Here is a 22,049-nt window from a genome sequence, read left to right on the forward strand (position 1 = left end):
TGAGAAGCTCTTTGAGGGCGGTGCACACATGTCTTCTTAGAGAGGCAATGGTATGGATGGATTCCTTCTTGGTACATGTTTTGAAAGCATAGAAATGGCCAGGGAAGGCTTCTGGGTGTACTTAGGACACATTGTACCAGATGTCTGGCAGGGGAGGAGATAATAATAATAATAATAATAATAATAATAATAATAATAATAATAATAATTTGTACCCCGCCCATCTGGCTGGGTTTCCCCAGCCACTCTGGGCGGCTTCCACAAAGACCAAAAATACACTAAAATGTCACACATTAAAAACTTCCCTGAACAGGGCTGCCTTAAGATGTCTTCTGAATGTCAGGTAATTCTTTATCTCTTTGACATCTGATGGGAGGGCGTTCCACAGGGCGGACGTCACTACCAAGAAGGCCCTCTGTCTGGTTCCCTGTAACCTCACTTCTCACAATGAGGGAACCGCCAGAAGGCCCTCGGCATTGGATCTCAGTGTCCGGGCTGAACGATGGGGGTGGAGACGCTCCTTCAGGTATACAGGACCGAGGCCGCTTAGGGCTTTAAAGGTCAACACCCACACTTTGAATTGTGCTCAGAAACGTACTGGGAGAGAGCCTCAAGGTACCCTGGTCCCAAGCCATGAACAAAACCACATAACCTTGAACTGGGCCTGCAAATGGACTGGAGACCTGCGTAGTTCACAAAGAGCCAGTGTCCTATAATTGAAACACCAGCAAATTTTGGCCACCTTGTATTGACAGCAGCTGCTTTTTGACACCTGGAATTATGACGCAACATACCCCTATTTATTCCCCACCCCACGTAAAAACAATGGGTGAAGAGGCATTAGTTATTGAATGAAACTAGAAGGTGGCAAATTACTCCAGATCTTCTGTGTATGCAGCATTTAGTCAAGGCAATTCTTCCCCCTCCCCCTTGAAATAATATTTTTTCCCAGCAAACACTTTCTTCAATTGCCATAGAATTACCAGGTCTGCAGTACTTGCTGTCACATAACCTGACCTCCTTCATCTCCACTGCCAGCCACAGGTTGATTCTGCCTTCCCTGTGCTGTACCACACTAATTCACTTGACCTATTCGGGCACGATGATGTTCATGCCAATTTTGGCAAAAGTGGTCAGTTTTGCAACTTCCCCCATGCGTGTTGAGATTATGTCTCAAATATGTTCTAGCATTTCAACATGCTTTTAGAACATAGGGAGCTGTGATCTTGCTACATGTTAAAAAGATTTGCCAGCACATTCACAAAGCTGGCTGCCATGCTAAAAATAACCCAGTGCCATAGTTTCATCATCCAATGGACATGAATAACAAGCAGCCCTTAGATCTGATGGGCAACACCGGTGGCTCATCATCTTGGGATGATGGGAGCTTTAGCTGCACAATACCTGGAGGGTCACAGTTTGCCACCCATCTTTGATTTCATACTTACTGGGCAGAGATTCTCTGTGCTCTGTGCCATTCCTAACCTTGGGGTTAAACATATGAACCACCTTCATCAAAGCCCTTCTCCTTGGATCTCATCTGAGGAAGATGGGAAGGGTGGCCACATGAGAACTGTCCTTCTCGGTGGTCCCCTCACCCCTATTTGTGGAATGCTTTCCCTAGGGAAATGTGCCTGGTGCCATCATGGTCTGTTTTTTAGGCACCAGACTAAAGACATTGCTATTTACCCAGGCTTTTAATAGTTAAATCAGCCTCTGCTGTGGTGCTTATGTTTTAGTGGGGTGGGATAGGACTTGTCCTTCTTATTGTGCTGTTGGATGAGCGTTTTGAAGAATTTTGCATTTACATATTTTGCCATTTTTTTATTTTTATCTGTATTTTGTTAAGTTGCTTTGAGACTACACACACATACATACACACACACATACACACTTAACAAATGTAAATCTAATAATAATAATAATTGATGTGCTTTTTAAAATAAACAACAACAACCCAGAAACATATGACCGAAACTGGTGCACCAGTCACTCCTGCTTGATTAAGTCATAGGCATGTCCTCTGTGGAAATGAATGGGAGGAGCAGTTGATGGAGGTGCGGGTGGGTGGTGGCCGGGCCAGAAAGGCAGGCTTGTTAAGACAATTGCAGCCACCTGTAACTCCACCTGCAGCCTCACCTTAACATCGTTTCCCTTCTCGAATTACCTGGATGCTTATGCCACAGCAGGTGGAGATTTGAGCACATTAGCCGCATCATCCCCCTAAGCCTCCAGATGTTGCGCCTTCCCAGCTGGGTCGCCAGATGACCTTGTCCGTTGGGGCAGACTAAGGAAGCCAATCAGCGCGAGCTAATTTTAGTCCCACGACATGTAACATCTGCGGGTGGCGGCGGCGGCTGCCCCCCCCCCCCCTTGCGCCAGCGCCGGAAGGGTGCCTGATGAATCCCTGAGCCAGGCAATCTCTCAGGTCTTGTGCGCGCGCGTGCGCGGGGCCAGATTCCATGCGATCCAGTCCGGGATTTCCACGTGCCCCTGCAGAAACCCTTCACTTCTTGGCTTGTGCATTCCCAATGTGAGAATTCTCAGGATCTGCCTTCCCACCCCGTTTTAATTCTCCCCTCTCTCATTCTCTCCCCCCCCCCCCACCTATAACTCCGTAGGCTACAGCAAATGGCCGTAGCTTCTTCCTCTTTTCCCCTCCTTCGGAAACCGTCGGCGAAGGGGTTTGGCGTCGCTGCTGCTGCCATAGCTCTGCTTTTTTGATTTCCACGATCCCACCCGCCCACCAGCACCTTGATCTCCGCATTCCGGCTCGCCACCAGCCGCTGCTGTCGCCCAGGCAGGCGCAAGAGCACCTCTCCAAACGCGCGCCCATAACCTCGCCAAGTAGAAGCCAGAAGGAAGGCGGCGGCGGCGGGGGGGGGGGGGCAGCGGCGAAGAAGAAGGAGGAAGGCTCGGAGGAGGGCATTGGCGCAGCGGCGCGGGTGGGGGAGCGGGAAGAGGCGGCCTCCTGGTACGCGAGCGCGGATTTCCAGCCAGGACCCGGTGGCAGCGGCGGGAAGGCGGAGATGCGCCCTTGGAGGCGGGCTGCGAGTGCCAAGACCCGGCGGGGGAGCAGCAGAGCGGCTGGCGCCTTGCCCGAGCCGTAAGGTCCGCGCCGAGGGGCGGCCGAGGTTGCGGCAAGACCGCGAAGGGGGATCCGCTCGCCGATTCGCGCCCCCCCGCCCGCCCGCCCGCCCGCCTCTGAACCCGCCCGCGCTCCGGCTCGTCTGCATGGGAACAGCCACCCGTCTCCTCGTGCCGCCCTGCCTTGCGCAGCCTGCTCGGGAGAAGCGCGCACCCCGCCTCGGCTTGGGCGATCGCCTCCGGTGAGCGACCCAGGACCAGCCCCCCGGTGGCCCACCTCCGCCGCCCCTTCTTCTTCCTCCTCTTCCTCCGGCGGAAGATGCGCGCCTGCCCGCCCGCCGCTGCGCTGCGGAGGAGCAGGTAAGGGCTCCTCGGGATCGTCGTGCTTGGGAGATGCCCAGGCGGCCCCTGCACCGTCCCTGTCGAGCTGCCCTTTGTGCGCGGGGGCGCTAGGGGTCCGCGGCGGCGGCGGCGGGCGACCGGTGCCATCCAAAGGGGGCGGCGGCGGCGGCAGCAGCAGGAGCGTGTGGCCCATGTTGGTTAGCGGCGTGGCCGCCGCCGGCGATTCCCGCAAAGACTCATGAGCAGAGGAGCGACCCTGCAGCGCCGGACCACCTACCTGATCTCGCTGACCCTGGTCAAGCTCGAGTCGGTGCAGCAGCAAGAAGGCGACGACAAGGCGGGCGCCGGCGATGGGGGCGTCCTGCCCGACGGCAGGGACGGCGGCCCCGCGCGAGTCTCCTCGCCCTGCGCGGCGGATCCCTCCGGGCTGAAGGACCGCAAGGAAGCCGAGGAAGCGGCGGCCGCCAAGCTCAAGAGGCAGGAGCGCATCTTCCACCGGCAGGATGCGCTCTGGATCAGCACCAGCAGCGCCAGCACGTCCGACTACCTGCTGCAGCTCTCGCCCAGCAGCCCCGGGACGCCCAGCTCGTCCCCGTCCCCAGATGGCACAGGGCGGCCGGGCTCCGTGTGGACACCCCCCAGGGGCAGCGTGGGCCGAGGAAGCCCGTGGGACCCCAAGGCCAAAGCCGCCATGAGCCCAGAAGGAAGACCCCTTGCGCCAAAGCCCGAAGGGTCTTTGGGTGCTCCGGCGGTGCCCCCCAAACCTGAGCTGCCAGTGCCCCCCAAGCCAGCAACAGCTGCGCTCTCCAAATCTGAACCAGCTGTGCCCTTTGTAGCCCCGCCTTTGGCCCCCAAACCTGAACTGGCTGTTCCTTCTATAGCCCCGACTGTCCCCCCCAAACCTGAGCTGCCTCCAGCTGTTCTCTTTTCACCCACCACTCCTAAGGTGGAGGCTGCCATTCCTCCAGCTGCAACTGCCAAGCCTGAAGTAACTGTGGTTTCTGCAGCTCCAGCTGTAGCTCCGAAACCCAAAGCCATTTTGATCCCCGTCGTTCCCCCCATTCCCCCCAAGCCAGAGGTGATTCCAATCCCCCCCAAGGCTGGGCTGAAGGAGACCTTGGGGGTGCCTGGGGACGAGTCGCCAGTTCCAACGCCCACCACTGCCAGTTGCTCCTCCAGTGCTGCAGCGCCAGGGCGCCGTATGTTGGTGAGCCATGCCAGCTGGGGTGGCCCAGAGCCCGGGACCCTGGAAATGAGTGTGGGCCGGGTGGGTGGCTCTTCTTTCTCACACTCGGGAGCCTCCTCTCCTCACCCGGCTGCTGGGAACCGTCGCCTTCGCCTGGCCACCAATAAGCCTTTCAAGACAGTGACCACCAGCGGGGCCAAGGTGAGTGCCGAGCCAAAGGCTGGCAAAGGGGGCCACAAGGGGGCCACCCCCAACCGCCTGTCGTGGCCCGAGAGCGAAGTCAAGGGACGCATGAAGGTAGCTGTCAAGGGCAGTGGGGAGACGGTCCCCAGAGGGGGATCCCGGGCAAAACTATCCCCTCACAAGAACAAAAGCAAGACTCTGGACAACAGTGACCTCAACCATGGCCCGGGCAGTCTGGCCTCTTCTGGCTCCTGCTCCTCAGAGGCAGCTGTGGGGCTGAAGAGAGGCCGGGAAGGTGGTCGGGCCTCTACCCGGGACCGTAAAATGCTCAAGTTCATTAGCGGCATCTTCACCAAGAGCCCGGCATCCACTCCCACCCACCCTGGACCCGGCTGGAGCCTTAGCCATAAGGAGCTGCTCAGCGTCGAACTGGCCAAGGGTGAATTGCCCAGTAAGTACAGTGGCCTAAGAGGCCCGGCTTCTCTCTGAATGGAAGGGATGGGTTGGGGTGTTGAGGGTGGAGGTTTGACTGTGGAACATGGGAGATGGGCTTGAGGACCGAAGGGGCTTCATTATTGGCTTGGAAGATGTTGGCACCAAGAACTTTGCCTTGGGATGTGACAATGGGAATGCTAGGCTGGTTTCTTTCCAGCAAGGAGCTCCAGAATGAAAAATTGGCATGGAGCAGCTACAGATCTGTATGGGCCTCTGCTCAACTTCTTCTATAGCAAGGCTGAGGAACATGTGGCCCTCTAGATGTTGCCAGGCTATATCTCCCATCATCCTTGGCCCATTGGGTGTGCCGGTCCAGCTGATGGGGTCCTGGAGTCAAACAACACCTAGAGGGCATCAGGTTCCCCATCCCTGCTCTGTAGAGTCACCTCTGTAGATTTCACTCCAAAGATATGGAGTCTGGGCTGAGTGGGGCCTCAAGACCACTGGTGGGTGTACCCTGTGAGAGAAACGTGGAATTTCTCTGGGAAGGAGATTCTGGCCTCTTAGCTCTGTTGCCACGGTGATGGGTAGGTGATGGCAGCCAATGAGTATGTACTCAAAAATGGAACAGTTCACTTAGGTGAGGAGGGGTGAGCCCAGGTATGTGCTGCAGCAGCAGCTCCTCAAACTCTGTGTGTGTGTGTGTGTGTGTGTGTGTGTGTGTGTGTGTGTGATGAGATTCACAACCTTAATATCTCCCTTATGGTGGAATGTGACAAAAATGATATTATCACTATTGGGTTTCTGCGGAGGCTGGTAAGGATGCTTTCTCCAGTGGGTTTTTCCACTATGTGGTCAACAAGCCAGATGCTGAAGGGGGTAACATTTAGGGTGGATCTCAGTCCTGACGATGGCTTGGAACTACCGGTGTAGTGGTACAGGTTGTGAAGCCATTCAAGAAACAAAATCCCTGGGCTAGCTGTTGACGAATTTTCAAATGCAAGAACATTCTGCTTCCCATATATTTTCTTCCCCCGCCCCCACTACCTGTTACGTGCCAAAGCCTTGTCGTAATGAATGGTTGTGATTTAGGGATTACCTAGGAGGTGCTTGGCTAACTCTGAAAGGGGTGGTGGTAGCTCTGCATCCTCTACAGCACAACGAATTGGACCCCACCAAAGCAGAAACAGTAAGTGCAGAACAGGAGTGTAATCAACCTCTGCAGCAAATGGTTCTCTTGCTCACTGTGCTGAACAAGAACTCTGCTGATTTTACAGGTTGCTTCAATGAGTATTGGATGGTAGGCAGGTGTGGTGTGTGCACGTACCTGTGTGTGGGGGGGGGGAATGAATTCTTAGAGTTCTATAAAATATAATTAAGCAGAGATACTGGCAATTGTGTTTGACAGTGTATGGGGAGCTGGGTACCTCTTTTTGCCCTTTCCTACTAGGCAAGAGATAACAGCATCCAACAAAATCTAACAGGCAACAAGAATTTAAAAATATACAGTGGTAGCTCGGGTTAAGTACTTAATTCGTTCCGGAGGTCCGTTCTTAACCTGAAACTGTACTTAACCTGAAGCACCACTTTAGCTAATGGGGCCTCCCGCTGCTGCCGCGCCGCTGGAGCACGATTTCTGTTCTCATCCTGAAGCAAAGTTCTTAACCCAAGGTACTATTTCTGGGTTAGCGGAGTCTGTAACCTGAAGCGTATGTAACCCGAGGTACCATTGTAATAGAAAGTAAAGGCAACTGTTATTGTTTTCAGAAAATTCAGACACCATTCCATATGGATGTGAATGGTGGGACACAGCAATATGGTGTTGTGGAAGTTTTAATAGAAACTGGTATGTGTTCTGCGTGATTATTTGATACCTGTTGTGGATTTTGACCTGAGAATCTCAGTTGTGCATGCGCCTGTCTCTTTCTATTTTTAAAAAGCAGGTTGCTATCCCTCATGGTTGTGAAGATAAGTTTCACATTGTCCAGTGTACTTCAACGGAAAGCTCCATTGGACGAGAGGCAGAGTCTCTTGCCTGTCTCTCTGATTTCTGTCATGGTCTCCAGTTGCATTCTTCTCCCATTGCCCTTCTGTTCCTTTAAGGAAGGGGCCATAGCGCAGCAGTAGAAGTCGGAGTTTCAATCCCTGGCATCTCCAGCCAATAGGTTCAGGCAGCAAATGATTGGGGAAGACTTCTGCCTGAGTCCCTGGAGAGGATCTTCCTCTAATCAACCTCTCTCAACATGGTGCTCTCCAGATAGTGTGGACTCTCAAACTCCCATCAGCCTGGTTGTTAAGATTGACGGGCAATGCCATCCAAGATATCTGGAGAGCACCAGGTTGGGAAAGGCTGGCGCAGGCATTACTGTGGAAACTGTGAAAACTAGCACACAGCTCAGTATCATGTTTGACAGATTAATTTATGTCAGCATGCATCTATTTTCTATTATATTAATGTACAATTAATGTTCCAGTTCTCTTGGTGCAGAGTTTAGGCTTTTAATTTGGGGGTGTGCGTGGAATAATGAAGTTCACAACAAAGATATCTCCATCAGTTGGTGATCAAAAGATTCTACCTGCTTAGGAGTTTTTCTTTGGTATATCCATTGGTTGCCTAAGGATGGATCACTTTTCCCATTTCTGGGTAGTTTTAAAAAATGTCTTCTCTAATCCTGCCACCCTCAAAGGACCAGATTATGGTCTTAATGGCTTCTTTGCAGCCCGTCAAAGTCTAGTTGTTCTTCTGATTTTGATGTGTTCCCATTGTGGGAGGGTTGGGAGACCTTCTAGCCAGAAGGACTGTTCTTCTAATTGCTCTCTGAAGTGAGAGGTTAATTGCAGTGGAAAGTTTTAGATTAAAGGGTATATTTTAGAAGGCAGGAATTAGTCGTCGTCCCCCATCAGCTAAGGCAGGTCCTTGTTCCCACTATGCTGTTAGCAGGAAACACCCCTGGTATATGGTACTGTGTGAAGAACTGATCCTTTCCCTTCTCCAAGGTCATATTTCTGCATTCAGCTCCCCTTGGCAACTGATAGCTTCTGGTAATTAGGAGAACATTGAGGGATGGAAGGAGGTTATAGCTAGCTGACCCCAGTCTGGGGAGATCTCCCAAAAGAGCTCAGCATGATCCTCTGTGGACAGACACCTGCACCAGAGACTTATAGCTGGTTTAGTAGTCATTTCCTCTTCCTAGGATCCCTGTGAGCTATAAATCCTATGAAGGGAGCTAAGGGGAGTTCTCTTATTAGAGAATTCTTAGCAGTCATGCCAAACTGCATTCTGGGGGTTCTTTGCAGGAGGCTAGATTTGCATGGTAGGGGTGTTTTGAGTGAAGAGCAGTTTCTGTAAAGAATAAACAAGGAATGGGAGACTCAATGAAATTTGAGAACCTGACAGCATACCCTCCTCCCAATTTCAAGAAAATGACCTGCTAACCATGTGCACATAGATTCTGAAAAATGTCTAGAAATGCATATAACATGCCTCTTGCAGTACACGTGCATGTTGAGGCTACAATGAATGCTGCCTGTTGTGAGCCTGGCATTCCCTATTAACAAAGGGGATGAGCCCTATATCAGAAAGAAGAATTGTTCATCCTGCACATGAAGGCAGGGTGAAAGTTGTCTCTCTCTCTTTCGGTTAGCGATTTATCTTTCTGGTTTAGTGCTGAAGCTGTAGCTGAGCAGAAGCCGCCATTCTTAGGGAGAGCTGTAGGCTTCATTTGGGATGTGCAACTTAAAAAATAAAATAAAATGTATATGCTGTCCATCCAAAAGTGCTCAGAGCAGCCAACAGTCAAAACCCCTGCAACCAATATGTTTGAGATTGAGGCCTTACTATGCTGAGTGCTGACCATCTCTACCAAGTATTATGGCCTACCAGGTGTTTGATAATCTCCCTTGCACTGGAAGTTTCTGGGATCTTCCAGATATCCTTCTGATTGTGGATTCAGGATTATTTGTGCTCATGATGGTACGCAGGAGCTTATATGCAACCCTGATTTCAGTATTTTCTGCCCTTGCAAAGGTTTTGGGATGGACACATTGCTTTGTTTTCATTTGACACATGTCCTACAACTTCCAGCTGAAATGCTGTTAATAGTTCAGGTGGTTTGCTGTTCTGCTTTGGCTGCACCTTAGTGCAAGAATAGGAGCCAACTCCTAGGGGCCAAGGTTCCTTTGTGCGTGTGCCCCCCCATAGTTGATGGGCATTGCCATTCAAATAGTGTGCATGCACAGTGCCATGTGATCAATTATGCAGGGTGAGGCTTAAGTGGGTCTCCCAACATTTTATTCATGTTGGCGCCCCTGAGTGCAAACCTCCCCCTCCAGATGGCAATAACACAGTCATATTGGCTAAGCATCACAGAAGAACTAATGAAGTGGAATAATGTGTGGGCAGCCCAATATAAATCCATCACCAATGCACTATTTTTGTATCAATGACATCTGCAAAGAAGGGTCACACCTGCAGAGAAGGGTCTGGAGGGGCCCTGCGCTGTCTGAAGTTCTTTCCTTTGCCTGTCTTGAATCTTCCAGCATTCAGTTTCATTAGATGGTTGCAGTTCTAGTATGATGTGAAATGGAGAAAAAGTCTCGCTGTCCACTTTCTCTGCATCATGCATAGCTTTTATAGATTTCCATCATGCCCCTATCACGATCAGCTGTATCAGTGGCATGTTGCAGAATACCCCTTCAAAAACAAACAAAAAGCCACCTAGTCTGGAGGACCCCCACAGTTGTTTATCCTGCAGGAGGAAAACCAGCACGTTCATCAAGCCCCTACTGAGGTGTGTTCAACTTGGCGGGCTACTGGTTTTGCTGGCCTGCCCAATAAGGGTTTTCAGGCTGAAAAGCACCTTTTGAGCTATTGCTATCATTATCATTATTAATGAATATTGTTAATGCAGGATAAAATTGAATGGAGGAGAAATTGAATGTATGTTATTGGGGGTGTACACTTGCATATAAAGATTTAAGGGAAGAGCCCCTTTTGGCATCCAGGCTGAGGAAGTTTTCTAGTAGGGTGGTCCAGAGTTGTCGGGGGGAATTCAAGGAAACATCGAACTTAAACATCAAGCCCTCCTTTGTGGTGTGGTGTCCAGATACGTGCCATTTTAGGAAACGAGCCACAATTTTTTCAGCTGCCTTTTAAAATATATGACAATCCGGGGAATGCTTTCTCTTGTCAGAGCAGCCAATTCTTTTCTATAGCTTTCCTGTTTCTGTGCCCAGATGGGCTCCCTAGAATTAATGGAACTCCTTACAGCTGCTGACAATGAGCTGAATGTAGCATCTCAGTATAAGGATCACAGAGGCATTTACTAGTACTGACCATTGGCAGTTTTAAGTCCTCCTAAGTTGATCACTGGCCTGGCTAAAGAGAAACTGAGGCACAGGCTCAAGATGCAGCCTTGGACCATCCTGAAGGTCACCTGGAAAGTCAAAGGCAGGAACCAGGTGGCAGTGAGCACTCCACTCCCAGCCTCGCTGCTTGTATGACCCCACCCCCCTCTTGGATAATTTTTGATGCGTCACTCTTAAGCTCTGATCTGTTTGTAGGAACAACAAAAGCTCCTGCGGTGGCTTTAAAGTCTTGTTGTACGCAAGCATCCATGGGCTAGAGAGCTTCCTTCATCAAATAGGAGCCCTAAAAGTTATGCCAGTATTAGCCATTAAGGGGACTTGGGATTCTTTTTTTCTGCTACCAAATACATTTAACATGGCAGGTTTCTGCAAAGTGTTTGCAACTCTAAATGAATGTCAGGACTTGCAGGTTGAATATCTGTTTTGTGCCATGGTGGAGGAAATCCAAGGTTTCACAGCAATTCATCAGGTGTCTGTAACCCTACAACCCTGGTGTAAGGAGCCATTTGGTGCCTAGCTTATATATCTGAGTTTCCAACACTGGGGGTGGGGCGGGGCTGGGCGGGGGTGTAAATTACAGTTCCCATAATTCTTCTTTTTAGGTCTTTTAAATGTTCTTTAAATGTACAGTGTGTACATAGCTCCTGTTGATAAGTGGACCACCATATTTTCGCCTCTAGGAAAGTGAGTTGCAGTGGCATAGCACATGCAAACGCCGCCCGGGGCGGGTGTGCAGGGCATGCCCCTAAGGGGGGTGGGACGCAGAAGAAGCCCGCTGCGGCTTGCCTCGCAAAGCGGCACAGGGGGTGCATTCATGCAACACAGTCCACCACTGTCCTCTCTCAGCCAGAGCTACCAGGCTGGGCGCTTTGTGTGCTGCAACCTCTCTCCACACTGGAAATGGAGCTGCTCTTGGTGGCGTTGGGCTGTCGCACGAGGAAGCTGTACCTGCAGCTCCCACGCATGCATTGGAGCCAGCCCCCCCCCCGGTTCCCCCCATGCCACTGGTGACTTGTTGACCAGGGAGCTAGAATTGGGATCATCTGTGTGATCAGTTGGTGGGGAGCGCTATATGAAAATAAGGCTTGGCGTCAAGCTTAAATAAGGCGTTTATATCCTGTCTTTCCTTTGCAAAGCTCCAGTCGGCTGACGACGTGTAGTTAAAAACAAATGAAGCCGAAATAACTAAAAGCAGCAGAAGACAAAAAGGCACAAGGCAGCCATAATTTTGCAGAACTGGACATCCTCCAGGAATGGAACCAAATTAAATGCAGCAAGTTAAAAATACAGTTTAGTGCAGGAGTTCGAAGCCAACTTGGCCAGATCAGCTTTATGATCCATGAGGAAGAGTGAACCTGTGTTGATTTTGTGATCTCAACTCTTCCTCTCTAATTGTTGCAACCAACTATTGGAGATGCGCTTGCTCTGAATTCCCTTCATCAAGCAGGGAGTTGATCCAGGTTAGACTTTCCCCAGCCTCCTAAAATGAAGTTGGTCACCAACCGGGGTGGGGCGTGATGTGTCCCATTTTGCTGCTGGTGAAACAGGATGTGCCGCTGTGCCCTGCCGTGCCTGTGCTGCCTTTGCTGGTGGAAAAGTAGGAACAGCACTGGCACCAATTTTCAGTGAGGTTTTGTGGATTTATGGTGAAATCTCACAAGATCTTACCAGAAAATGGTGCCAGTGTTGGTGCTGCTTCTCTGCCAGTGGCAGAGTGCCCGTGAGTGTAACACCTTAGCAGGGGTCAGCAACCTTTTCCAGCCGTGGGCCGGTCTACCGCCCCTCAGACTATGTGGTGGGCCAGACAATATTTTTTTGGGGAAATGAACAAATTCCTATGCCCTGCAAATAACCCAGAGATGCATTTAAAATAAAAGGACACATTCTACTCATGTAAAAACACGCTGATTCCCGGACCATCCGTGGGCTGGATTGAGAAAGTGATTGCCGCATTTGGCCCACAGGCCTTAGGTTGCCTACCCCTGCCTTAGGGGCTTCCCTGGTCTGAATAGGTGGGGCCTGCCTCCAACTCCTATTAGCCCCACCCATCAAGGATTGCAGTTCAACAATATCTGGAGGACACCAGATATTGGGGAAGACTGGAGTGGGCTTTTTTCAGGTGATGGTTTTATGCCTTTCCTTGGAAAGTCCCAGAGCGTCGCCAGATACAGATTTGGGGTGTGTATAAGCTCGAGGTATGCAGTGGGGAATAGCTGTGTGTAGACAGTTTTGTGTGGTATGGCTTGAGGCAGGGTTCTTCTTTAAAAAAATGAAAGCCTGAGGCCGATTTTAACTAAATTTTTACTTAGCGCAGACCCACTGAAATCAAAGTTAGGCCCGCTAATTTCAGTGGACCTACTCCCAATAATCAGCCCTGAGTCCTCACTGGAAGGACAGATCGTGAAGCTGAGGCTCCAATACTTTGGCCTCCTCATGAGAAGAGAAGACTCCCTGGAAAAGACCCTGATGTTGGGAAAGATGGAGGGCACAAGAAGAAGGGGATGATAGAGGACGAGATGGTTGGACAGTGTTCTCGAAGCTACCAGCATGAGTTTGACCAAACTGTGGGAGGTAGTGGAAGACAGGAGTGCCTGGCATGCTCTGGTCCATGGGGTCACGAAGAGTCGGACATGACTAAACGACAACAAACTCCCAGTAAAACTTACCGCTCCTTAGTTGTTGTTGTTTTAAAATGGAATCCCAATCTGCTGGAAAGAAATAGACCAGGAAGATTTGCTGGTGAGTCCTACTGTTTGGTTTCTGTTATGGGAACTGGTACTTCAGACTTTACCCCTCTGGTTGAAGATACATTTTAAATAGATGGTGGCAATACTGCAGAGACTATGGTACTATGAAGCATCTGCGAGTAGGTCCAGAGTGCCCCCAACTACTCACCTGGGATGAAAGCAAGTATTGTGGTTCAAGTCTTTATAAAGTACCGCAGGACTTTGTGGTTTATTTTTGCTGCAACAGATTAATGTGCTTCCCGCTCTGAAAGTTGTTTCCCTAGATACTGTCCCTCCCCATGAGTCACCTGGAGCTATCTGCTCCACCAGCTCCTCCTTGCCTTGCACCTCCCTCTCAGCATTCCTGTGGCCTTGATTATATGGGTCAATCTGCGGGATGGGACTCAGTAGGTGGAAAAATTTGGCCTTGTGTTGGAGGTAGAGTTACAATCCTTTGCAGCCCTGTGATTCTGTGGTATCAAAGCCATATTGGCATGCTTCTTACTGCTTGCAAATATCCTGCAAGTCTCATCTTTTTATTTTTGTCATTATTGCATCACTGTGTTGCTGGGCAGTTGTGGGGCTCTGTGTACAGGCAACCCCTGATTTGTGTAGGGATTGCATTCTGGGTCATCATGAGTGAAGGCAGAGTGGACACAAGCCCGTTCCACCCCCTTGTGGATCACCATGATGTGCACGGTCACACATCTATTGGTCAATGTCTGAACACAGAGGCAAACCTGGGTATACCAGCAAATGGGTGCGCAACAGGGAGCTGTGACAAGTCCAGGCTCTCCTGGTGAGTATGCTTGGGTGATGTGTTTGCAGACTCTTACTTCTCACTTGTCTTGTACTTTTTTTTACTAGGTGTATAATATATATGTGTGTGTGTATATATGTATGTAATATATGAGGATGCCCTTTGGATAGCTTTGTCTATGCCGTCCTACCCTCCAACATTTCTTTGATGAAAATTGTTGTTGTTGTTGTTTAGTCGTTTAGTCGTGTCCGACTCTTCGTGACCCCCTGGACCAGAGCACACCAGGCACTTCTGTCTTCCACTGCCTCCCGCAGTTTGGTCAGACTCATGTTTGTAGCTTCGAAGACACTATCCAACCATCTCATCCTCTGTCGTCCCCTTCTCCTTGTGCCCTCCATCTTTCCCAACATCAGGGTCTTTAAATAGCGATGGCTTATTCAATAATAATAATAATAATAATAATAATAATAATAATAATAACAACAACAATACCCCACCCATCTGGTTGGGTTGCCCCAGCTGCTCTGGTGCGGCTTCCAACATACAGTATATGAAAACATTAAACACTAAACAACTTCCCTATACAGGGCTGCCATCAGATGTCTTCTAAAGGTTGCATAGTTACTTATCTAATTGGCTTTGGGGGATTTTTGCATAACTCCATACCCTCCAACATTTCTCCAGTGAAAATGGCTATGTCCTAAGGAAAAGCAGGACATTCCAGGATCAAATCAGAAACCAGGATGGTTTCTGTAAATCCAGGACTGCCCCAGGAAAATAGAGACACTTGGAGTTTCTGCGTCATATAATGCTGTCTTCTGCTGAGTCCTGCAATTCGCTCATCTAGCCCAGTATTGTTCCCCAGTATGGTCCTTCCTAGGGAAGGACCATAGCTCAGGGACAGAGCATTGTCCGCATGCAGAAGCTTCCAGGATGAAGCCCTCCAGCATCTCCCAGCCCCAAACCATGGAGAACCTCCAGCAGTCAATGCAGACCATACTGAGCTACTTAGAATAAGGCAGCTTCCTCTGGTCCCAATGTCAACTCTGACTGGTAGTGGCACTCCAAGGGGTCAGGCAGGGGTCTTTCCCTGTTCCTGCTACACGAGCTACTTTTAGCTGGGGACGCTAGGGATTGAGCAGAGAACTTTCAGCATGCAGAACATGTGCGCTTCCATTGAGATATAGTCCATCCCCAACCAACGATATACTGGCAAATTATGGCTGCAGCAGCTGCTGAGTGGAATTTGTGAACTCTGCAATCCAGGCACATTTATTTGACAGTTTTATTGGCGCATTACATCAAATAGCATTGATTCAGTTTGTCAGCGGGGAAGTGCATATATACTGCAACTCTGTGCAAGATTGGGGGGGGGGGACGGAACCAAAATGTGGTATTGACTGCAGACGTAAGCCCCCCCCCCGAACCTCGGCATTTAGGGTTTTTTCATGTTTCTGGTCCTTATGGTTGCAAAAAGATTTTTCTGTGTGGGTGACTCTTTGTGGAGCCTCTGAATCCTGAGTGCTGGATTTCCTGTAGGGTCGCAGTGCACTGCACAGACCTCTGCCTCTCCCACGACTAGCACAAGCAAAATAGATTATGGGTGGAGGAGATACAAATTTACTTGCTTTTCACAACTTGCTTAGATTGCAGTATTTAGGTTTTCTTGGCTTCAACACATAAAGCTCACATTTATAGAGTCTAGCCCAAGGATGGGGATCTTGTGGACCTCCAGATATTGTTGGACCGCAGTTCCCACCAGCCCCAGACAGTCAATGGTCAGAGATGATGGGAGCTGGAGTCTGGAGGGCCACAGACTCTCCTCCGCTCAGCAAAATAAGGTAATGAAAGGGATCTGCAGACATACAATATATGTGCTTGTGGTTCCCTTTGTCAAGGGATGATTCAGTGAGAGATGCAACGTTCACATCCTGTAATTGCAAAGTGAATATAAAATAATTCCCTCCTCCTCCGTTAAAGTCCTGGGGTGGTTCTGAGTGGGAATGCACTCGGCATACAGAGTGCCACAGAATGGAAGGAGATGTCTGTGAGGGGCTCTGCTGCTAGCGCGCACACAGGGAGAACGGCTCCATTTATCAGCAGCACACCAGCTGCAGTTTCAAAGGAGATGCATTTTGTATTCTGCCTGTGGGTGTTTTTATGACCATTGCAGGATGCCAAGTGTGTGAATTGTGGTACGGTCCAATGCAACACAACCACATGCATGGTCGGCATCCTGACCTGTAAAAATAGGTGGCAAATGTGTGCTGCCTGCGAAGGCACCTTCACAGTGGAAAATAGGACCTTCAATATTTTTAACTTATAAGGTTTTGAAAGACCTGAGTTGGGGATGAGAATGTTGATGCCTCTATAGCCAAAAACAACAGGGAGATAAATTTCTTGGCACACTGAAGTATATTAAAAAGTTTATATAATGATTTTGCTTTGTTTTATGCATACTCGGAGGTACACTTGATTTTAATATTATTGGCTAAGAGTTGCCAGGCAATAGATTGGGATCTACTAGTGGTTGCTTGGATAATTGTAAATTACACTGGATTCTGATCTCACCCTCCGGTTTAACAGTAGCAACTAAATTTGACTCCCCCACAAAAACAAAAACAACTCACCTAAAATGAAGAATGTATGTAGGCACCAACTGTGAGTAGTTTTCCACATCCAGTTTTCTGCAGAAATTTGTGATTTAAATAATAATAATCATGAAAATTGTTCAGAATTTTATTGCAAAATTTTCCTAATAAACACATTTTGTGTGCTGTTTTGATGGACGTACATATTTTTGCAAGCGATTTCTCCTAATATATATTTTTTGTATGTTGTTTTCACTAAGATACTCATTTTTATGCACACTTTCCCCCAAATATATATGCATTTTTGGAAATGTTGTTTGGCCAGAGAACTGCACCACAAAATTCAGATAAGTGTGAATTTTGAAGGATGGTTGTGTTGTAGTTCTCATATTGTTTTGGAAAGTGAAAATTTGACAAATTAGGCTTTAAATGTGAACTAAATCGAACTTCTCTCCCATTCTTAACTGTGCACTCAGTTTCAGTACTCAAAACCAATTTCTTGTTTCAGAATTCTTTAATTCAGTCTCTTTTGCGCCTGACTGGTGGGTCTCAGAGTCTAGTGTTCTGTGCCATCTGTGCTATATTGCTTGCTCTGTGCTGGTTGCTATTATGAGGCAGGCCTGAGCCCTGGGGGCACCGAGTGAGAGAGATGAAAGTGTTGTTTAATAAAGTGATGTAGATTCTGTGTGAGTGGTGTGCGTGCTGGACTTCAGCTTTCAATCTTTTGTGGAAGTTCCCCAACAATTTTGACTCACGGAAAAGAGGATATGGCCACATCCACACCATACATTTAAAGCACTATTAAGCCACTTTATCAGTCATGGCTCCAGCCCCTGAAGCATCCTGGGAACTGTAGTTTATTAAGAATGCTAGAAGAGACCCCTGTTCCTCTTACAGAGATAACAATTTCTAGGGTTCCCTGGGAAGAGGTCTTGATTGCTGCACCCTCTCAGATCCTCCAAGTGTTCCTATTTTCCAGGGACATCTCCAGATTTACAGACGCCTTCCCTGTTTCTGATTTGATCCCGGAGTGTCCCACTTTTCCTTAAGATGTATTCTGTATTCTGCTCTGGTCAGACCTCACCTGGAGTACTGTGTCCAGTTCTGGGCACCACAGTTCAAGAAGGACACTGACAAACTGGAACGTGTCCAGAGGAGGGCAACCAAAATGGTCAAAGGCCTGGAAACGATGCCTTATGAGGAACGGCTAAGGGAGCTGGGCCTGTTTAGCCTGGAGAAGAGGAGGTTAAGGGGTGATATGATAGCCATGTTCAAATATATAAAAGGATGTCACATATAGGAGGGAGAAAGGTTGTTTTCTGCTGCTCCAGAGAAGCGGACACGGAGCAATGGATCCAAACTACAAGAAAGAAGATTCCACCTAAACATTAGGAAGAACTTCCTGACAGTAAGAGCTGTTCGACAGTGGAATTTGCTGCCAAGGAGTGTGGTGGAGTCTCCTTCTTTGGAGGTCTTTAAGCAGAGCCTTGACAACCATATGCCAGGAGTGCTCTGATGGTGTTTCCTGCTTGGCAGGGGTTTGGACTCGATGGCCCTTGTGGTCTCTTCCAACTCTATGATTCTATGATTCTATGTCCCTATTTTCATCAGAGAAATATTGGAGGGTATGAAGTTATGCGATCCCTGAGCCAAGGAGATAAGTAACCATTCAACCTTTAGAAGAATCTGAAGGCAGCTCTGTATAAGGTAGTTTTTTAAAAAATGTTTAGTGTTTTATTATGTTTTTATATATGTTGCAAGCCACCCAGAGTGGCTGGGGCAACCCGGTCAGATGGTGGGGTATAAATAATAAGCATTATTATTATTATTATTATTATTATTATTGAATAAAGGTAAAGGTAAAGGTACCCCTGCCCGTACGGGCCAGTCTTGACAGACTCTGGGGTTGTGCGCCCATCTCACTTAAGAGGCCAGGGGCCAGCGCTGTCTGGAGACACTTCCGGGTCACGTGGCCAACGTGACATCGCTGCTCTGGCGAGCCAGAGCCGCACACGGAAACGCCGTTTACCTTCCCGCTGGTAAGCGGTCCCTATTTATCTACTTGCACCCAGAAGTGCTTTCGAACTGCTAGGTTGGCAGGCGCTGGGACCGAGCAGCGGGAGCGCACCCCGCTGCGGGGATTCGAACCGCCGACCTTTCGATCGGCAAGTCCTAGGCGCTGAGGCTTTAACCCACAGCGCCACCTGCGTCCCTATTATTATTATTATTGAATTATTATTGAATAGGATGTCCCTATTTTCACTGGAGAACTGTTGGAGGGTATGCCTCTGGGAATTGTAGCTCTGTGATGGGAATAACAGTCTCCTAACAATTCTCAGGACCCTTGACAAACTACACTTCCCAAGTTCCTTTGCAGTGGGGAAACCATGACTGTTTAAAGTGGCATAATAGTGCTTTAAATATATGCTGGGAATGTGGCCTGAGTCAGTGAGTGAGGCTGAAGCATCTTTAGACAGGGTCAGACATATGAGAAATCTGTGTGAGCGTTGAACAGTCTTGCAATGAGAGATTTCCCAGAAATCTGTGGGACACATAGGAGATGGTCATTGACTGGAAGTATCTCTTCATTCTCTCGTTTTCGCGGGCTCCGCCTCAAGTCAGTCCCCTCTCCTGCCTGCAATTAGCATGAGTGGCAGGCAGGCATGGTGCCAGCTGAGGCATCTTGTAATTTGCTATCTTGGGTCCCACCTGACCTCTTGGTTTACAAGATAGGGAAGACATGCAGCAGCCTCTTGGCAGAGTTCAAAGCCAAGTACGAGTGAGGTTGGCATTCTCTTCTGGATGCTGGAGAGAAGAGTAAAGCCGATCTTTCTCCCCAGAGCACATCCATCACGTGCCTGGCAATTGGAAATCAATGGAAAGCGAACTGTATTGCCAAGACTGTCAAGGTATTGGGAGGAACTAAGATGGGAAGAAGGCTTTGTGATTTGGGGGGGGGGTGTAGTTGGGCAGGGCTTGACCACGCTGAATCAGAAGTGGTGTTGAGCTGGCCAGCTTTCTGAACACTGAGCCTCTACGCTATTGGGCAATTTTTTAATTTTTTAATTGATTTTAACATATAAATTATAAAATGTACCACAAAACTTATCACTTATACAATCTTTTTAGACTTCCATCAGCACCTCTGATGATCCACCGTTTTAACCACTTTTTATGCATGTCTTAACTCTATATTGCCTTTACATCTCTTAACAAATCATCCTTCCCCGTCTCCATTTTTGCATTACTTCCAATAATACTCCTCACAAAATTTCTTGCAAACCTACAAACATCGTCTGATCTTCACAAATACTTTTCAAATAGTCCGTAAATTTACTTCAGTCTTCCGTGAATTTCTGGTCCCGCCGGTTTCGAATCCTTTCTGTTAGTTTATCTAGTTCTGCATAGTCCATTAACTTCATCCTCTAGTCTTCAATCGTCCGTAATTCTTCTTGCTTCCATTTTTGGGCCAGTAATATTCTTGCTACTGTTACTGCATATAAAAAGAGCTTACATTCCTTTCTATTTATATCACTCCCCACAATGCCCAGTAAAAATGCTTCTCGTTTCTTTATGAATGTATATTTCAACATTTTTTTCATCTCATTACATATCATCTCCCAGAAGCATTTCACCTTTTTACATTCCCACCACATGTGATAAAATGTTCCCTCTTTTTCTGCTATTGGGCAATTTTAAATGAGCTTACATGGAAACTAATGCAAGCAGACCTGAACGGATATTGTGGTATGCTAAGGACTTGCATTGCGTTAAGCGCCAGTCCTGTACCAGACTGAATTAATATTTCCCATTTTTTCATGGAAGTTCTGCATTTCTATGTGTCTAGTTTCCTCCCCACACCCAGCATTGAGCAGGTTTCCATTCTGCTTAGAAATACCGGTAGATATGATCTTGAAGCCAATTCACATTCTACTCTGGTCGACTCTGGACTCAGCTTCATTAGTTGTTGTTTTTTTTAAAAAAGTATTTAAAATGTGTTATAACACTGTGGCACCTGATGGCGCTGTAGAGTTTGATCCTTTGGCAACTCGATTTCCCATTATGAGCTTTACAATGCGTTTTCCTGAAACATTTTTTTTGATGTGTCTAGATTCCAGCCTCTGTGTGGGTTTTGGTGTGTTGATTAACTGGTTTCACAACCAGTGTGTTTGACTTGTCCACTCAGGTGTGTTCCATCCTGATTCAGGAGTTGCCATATCTTGAAAAGCTTCCTAAAACGTTGTTCGAGGTAAGAATGTGATAAGTCTTGATTTTGGGTACTTATACTATTTTTATTTTGGATTTCTTGCTCTCCCTATTCCACGGGGCCAGGGCAAGTAACAAATGAAACCTGATTTAGTCCACAAATCCTCGTTTTGGATAGGCAGGATTCCTAGGAACTGCTTCTACTGGCAACAGTGTGATCATATTTCACCCTTACGGCCTTATATCTTTCACAAACCATCATAAATTGTCCAATATTGAGCCTCAGAAATTCTAGCTCTGAAGGAGAAGCCCCCACAGACAAATCTGCAAAGCCCAAATCACTAAACCTACAAAAGAGAGGTGTTCTGTCAAACAATCCCATATAACATGATCAACCATTTCCTCCCCCCTACAAATTTCACAGACCTCCCAACCTGTACAAGCAAGCCTCCTCAAAATTCTGAACAGCCTAACTTTCGTCTGCTGCCCTTTCGGTTTGAACAATTCAGTTTAAAAGCACCTTGCTTTATTTCTGGGAATTGTTTGGACTTGTACTTCAGCAAACCTCCAGAGGAAGGTTATGTGGTAGCCCTTGTACTTACCATAGAGGTGAGCTTACCATAGGTGTAGTCAAGAGAGTGTTTGTGGCGGAATGTGCAGGACCCAAGCCATTCAGGATTTTGTAGACTGAAAGTGGCGTCACAGTACACAAAAGCAGCATCTTGGATAATTTCTGCGTAAGGACGGGTGAACCTGGGCCTCAGCATGGGCAGTAATCAAGGATGATGGAAGTTGCAGTCCAACACTTATTGAGGCACCAGTTCCCCATCTGTGGTTTGAGCCATCAGGACAATAAAGGATGGGCTGATCCTGATCAGATTAAAGTGAACAAACCTGCCATATTTTTTATTTTCCAAACACAGAGATATAGGGAGGGTGTGTGTGGAACCTCCTTGAGAAATGTTACCAATGTATGGGACCTCCTTGAGAAATGTTGCAACCTTTTCCCCCCTTTTACTGAAGGTTCTTGGGTGTTTGTGCAAGAGTCTCCAATTTCATCACAATGGTGCTTTATGACACACCCACACACACCACTTGCCTTGAAACTTTGGATGCTAAGTCTGAAAAGCCCTGAAATGTTGTATTTGATGAAAGTTGCTGGTGAC

At 48.1% G+C, this 22,049-nt stretch overlaps 1 protein-coding gene across 4 annotated transcripts in view; it reads left to right on the forward strand.

The window, feature by feature from the left end:
• The window catches only part of AGAP2 (ArfGAP with GTPase domain, ankyrin repeat and PH domain 2), a 116,571-nt gene that overhangs the window by 40,516 nt on the left and 54,006 nt on the right, over positions 1-22,049 (forward strand). The window contains exon 1 of one of the 4 annotated variants that reach the window (XM_083729322.1): positions 2,914-5,249. The exons of 2 other annotated variants lie outside the window; for them this stretch is intronic. In XM_083729322.1, the coding sequence (XP_083585448.1) occupies positions 3,668-5,249 (1,582 nt within the window). In that variant the 5' untranslated portion in view covers positions 2,914-3,667. Of the gene's footprint in view, positions 1-2,913; positions 5,250-22,049 lie in introns of those variants that run through there. One more of the 4 variants, XM_083729323.1, reaches the window with a different exon arrangement.

Source organism: Podarcis gaigeae (genome assembly GCF_964106915.1).
Source record: "Podarcis gaigeae genome assembly, chromosome: 2".
In the NCBI taxonomy this organism is placed as follows: Eukaryota; Metazoa; Chordata; class Lepidosauria; order Squamata; family Lacertidae; genus Podarcis; species Podarcis gaigeae.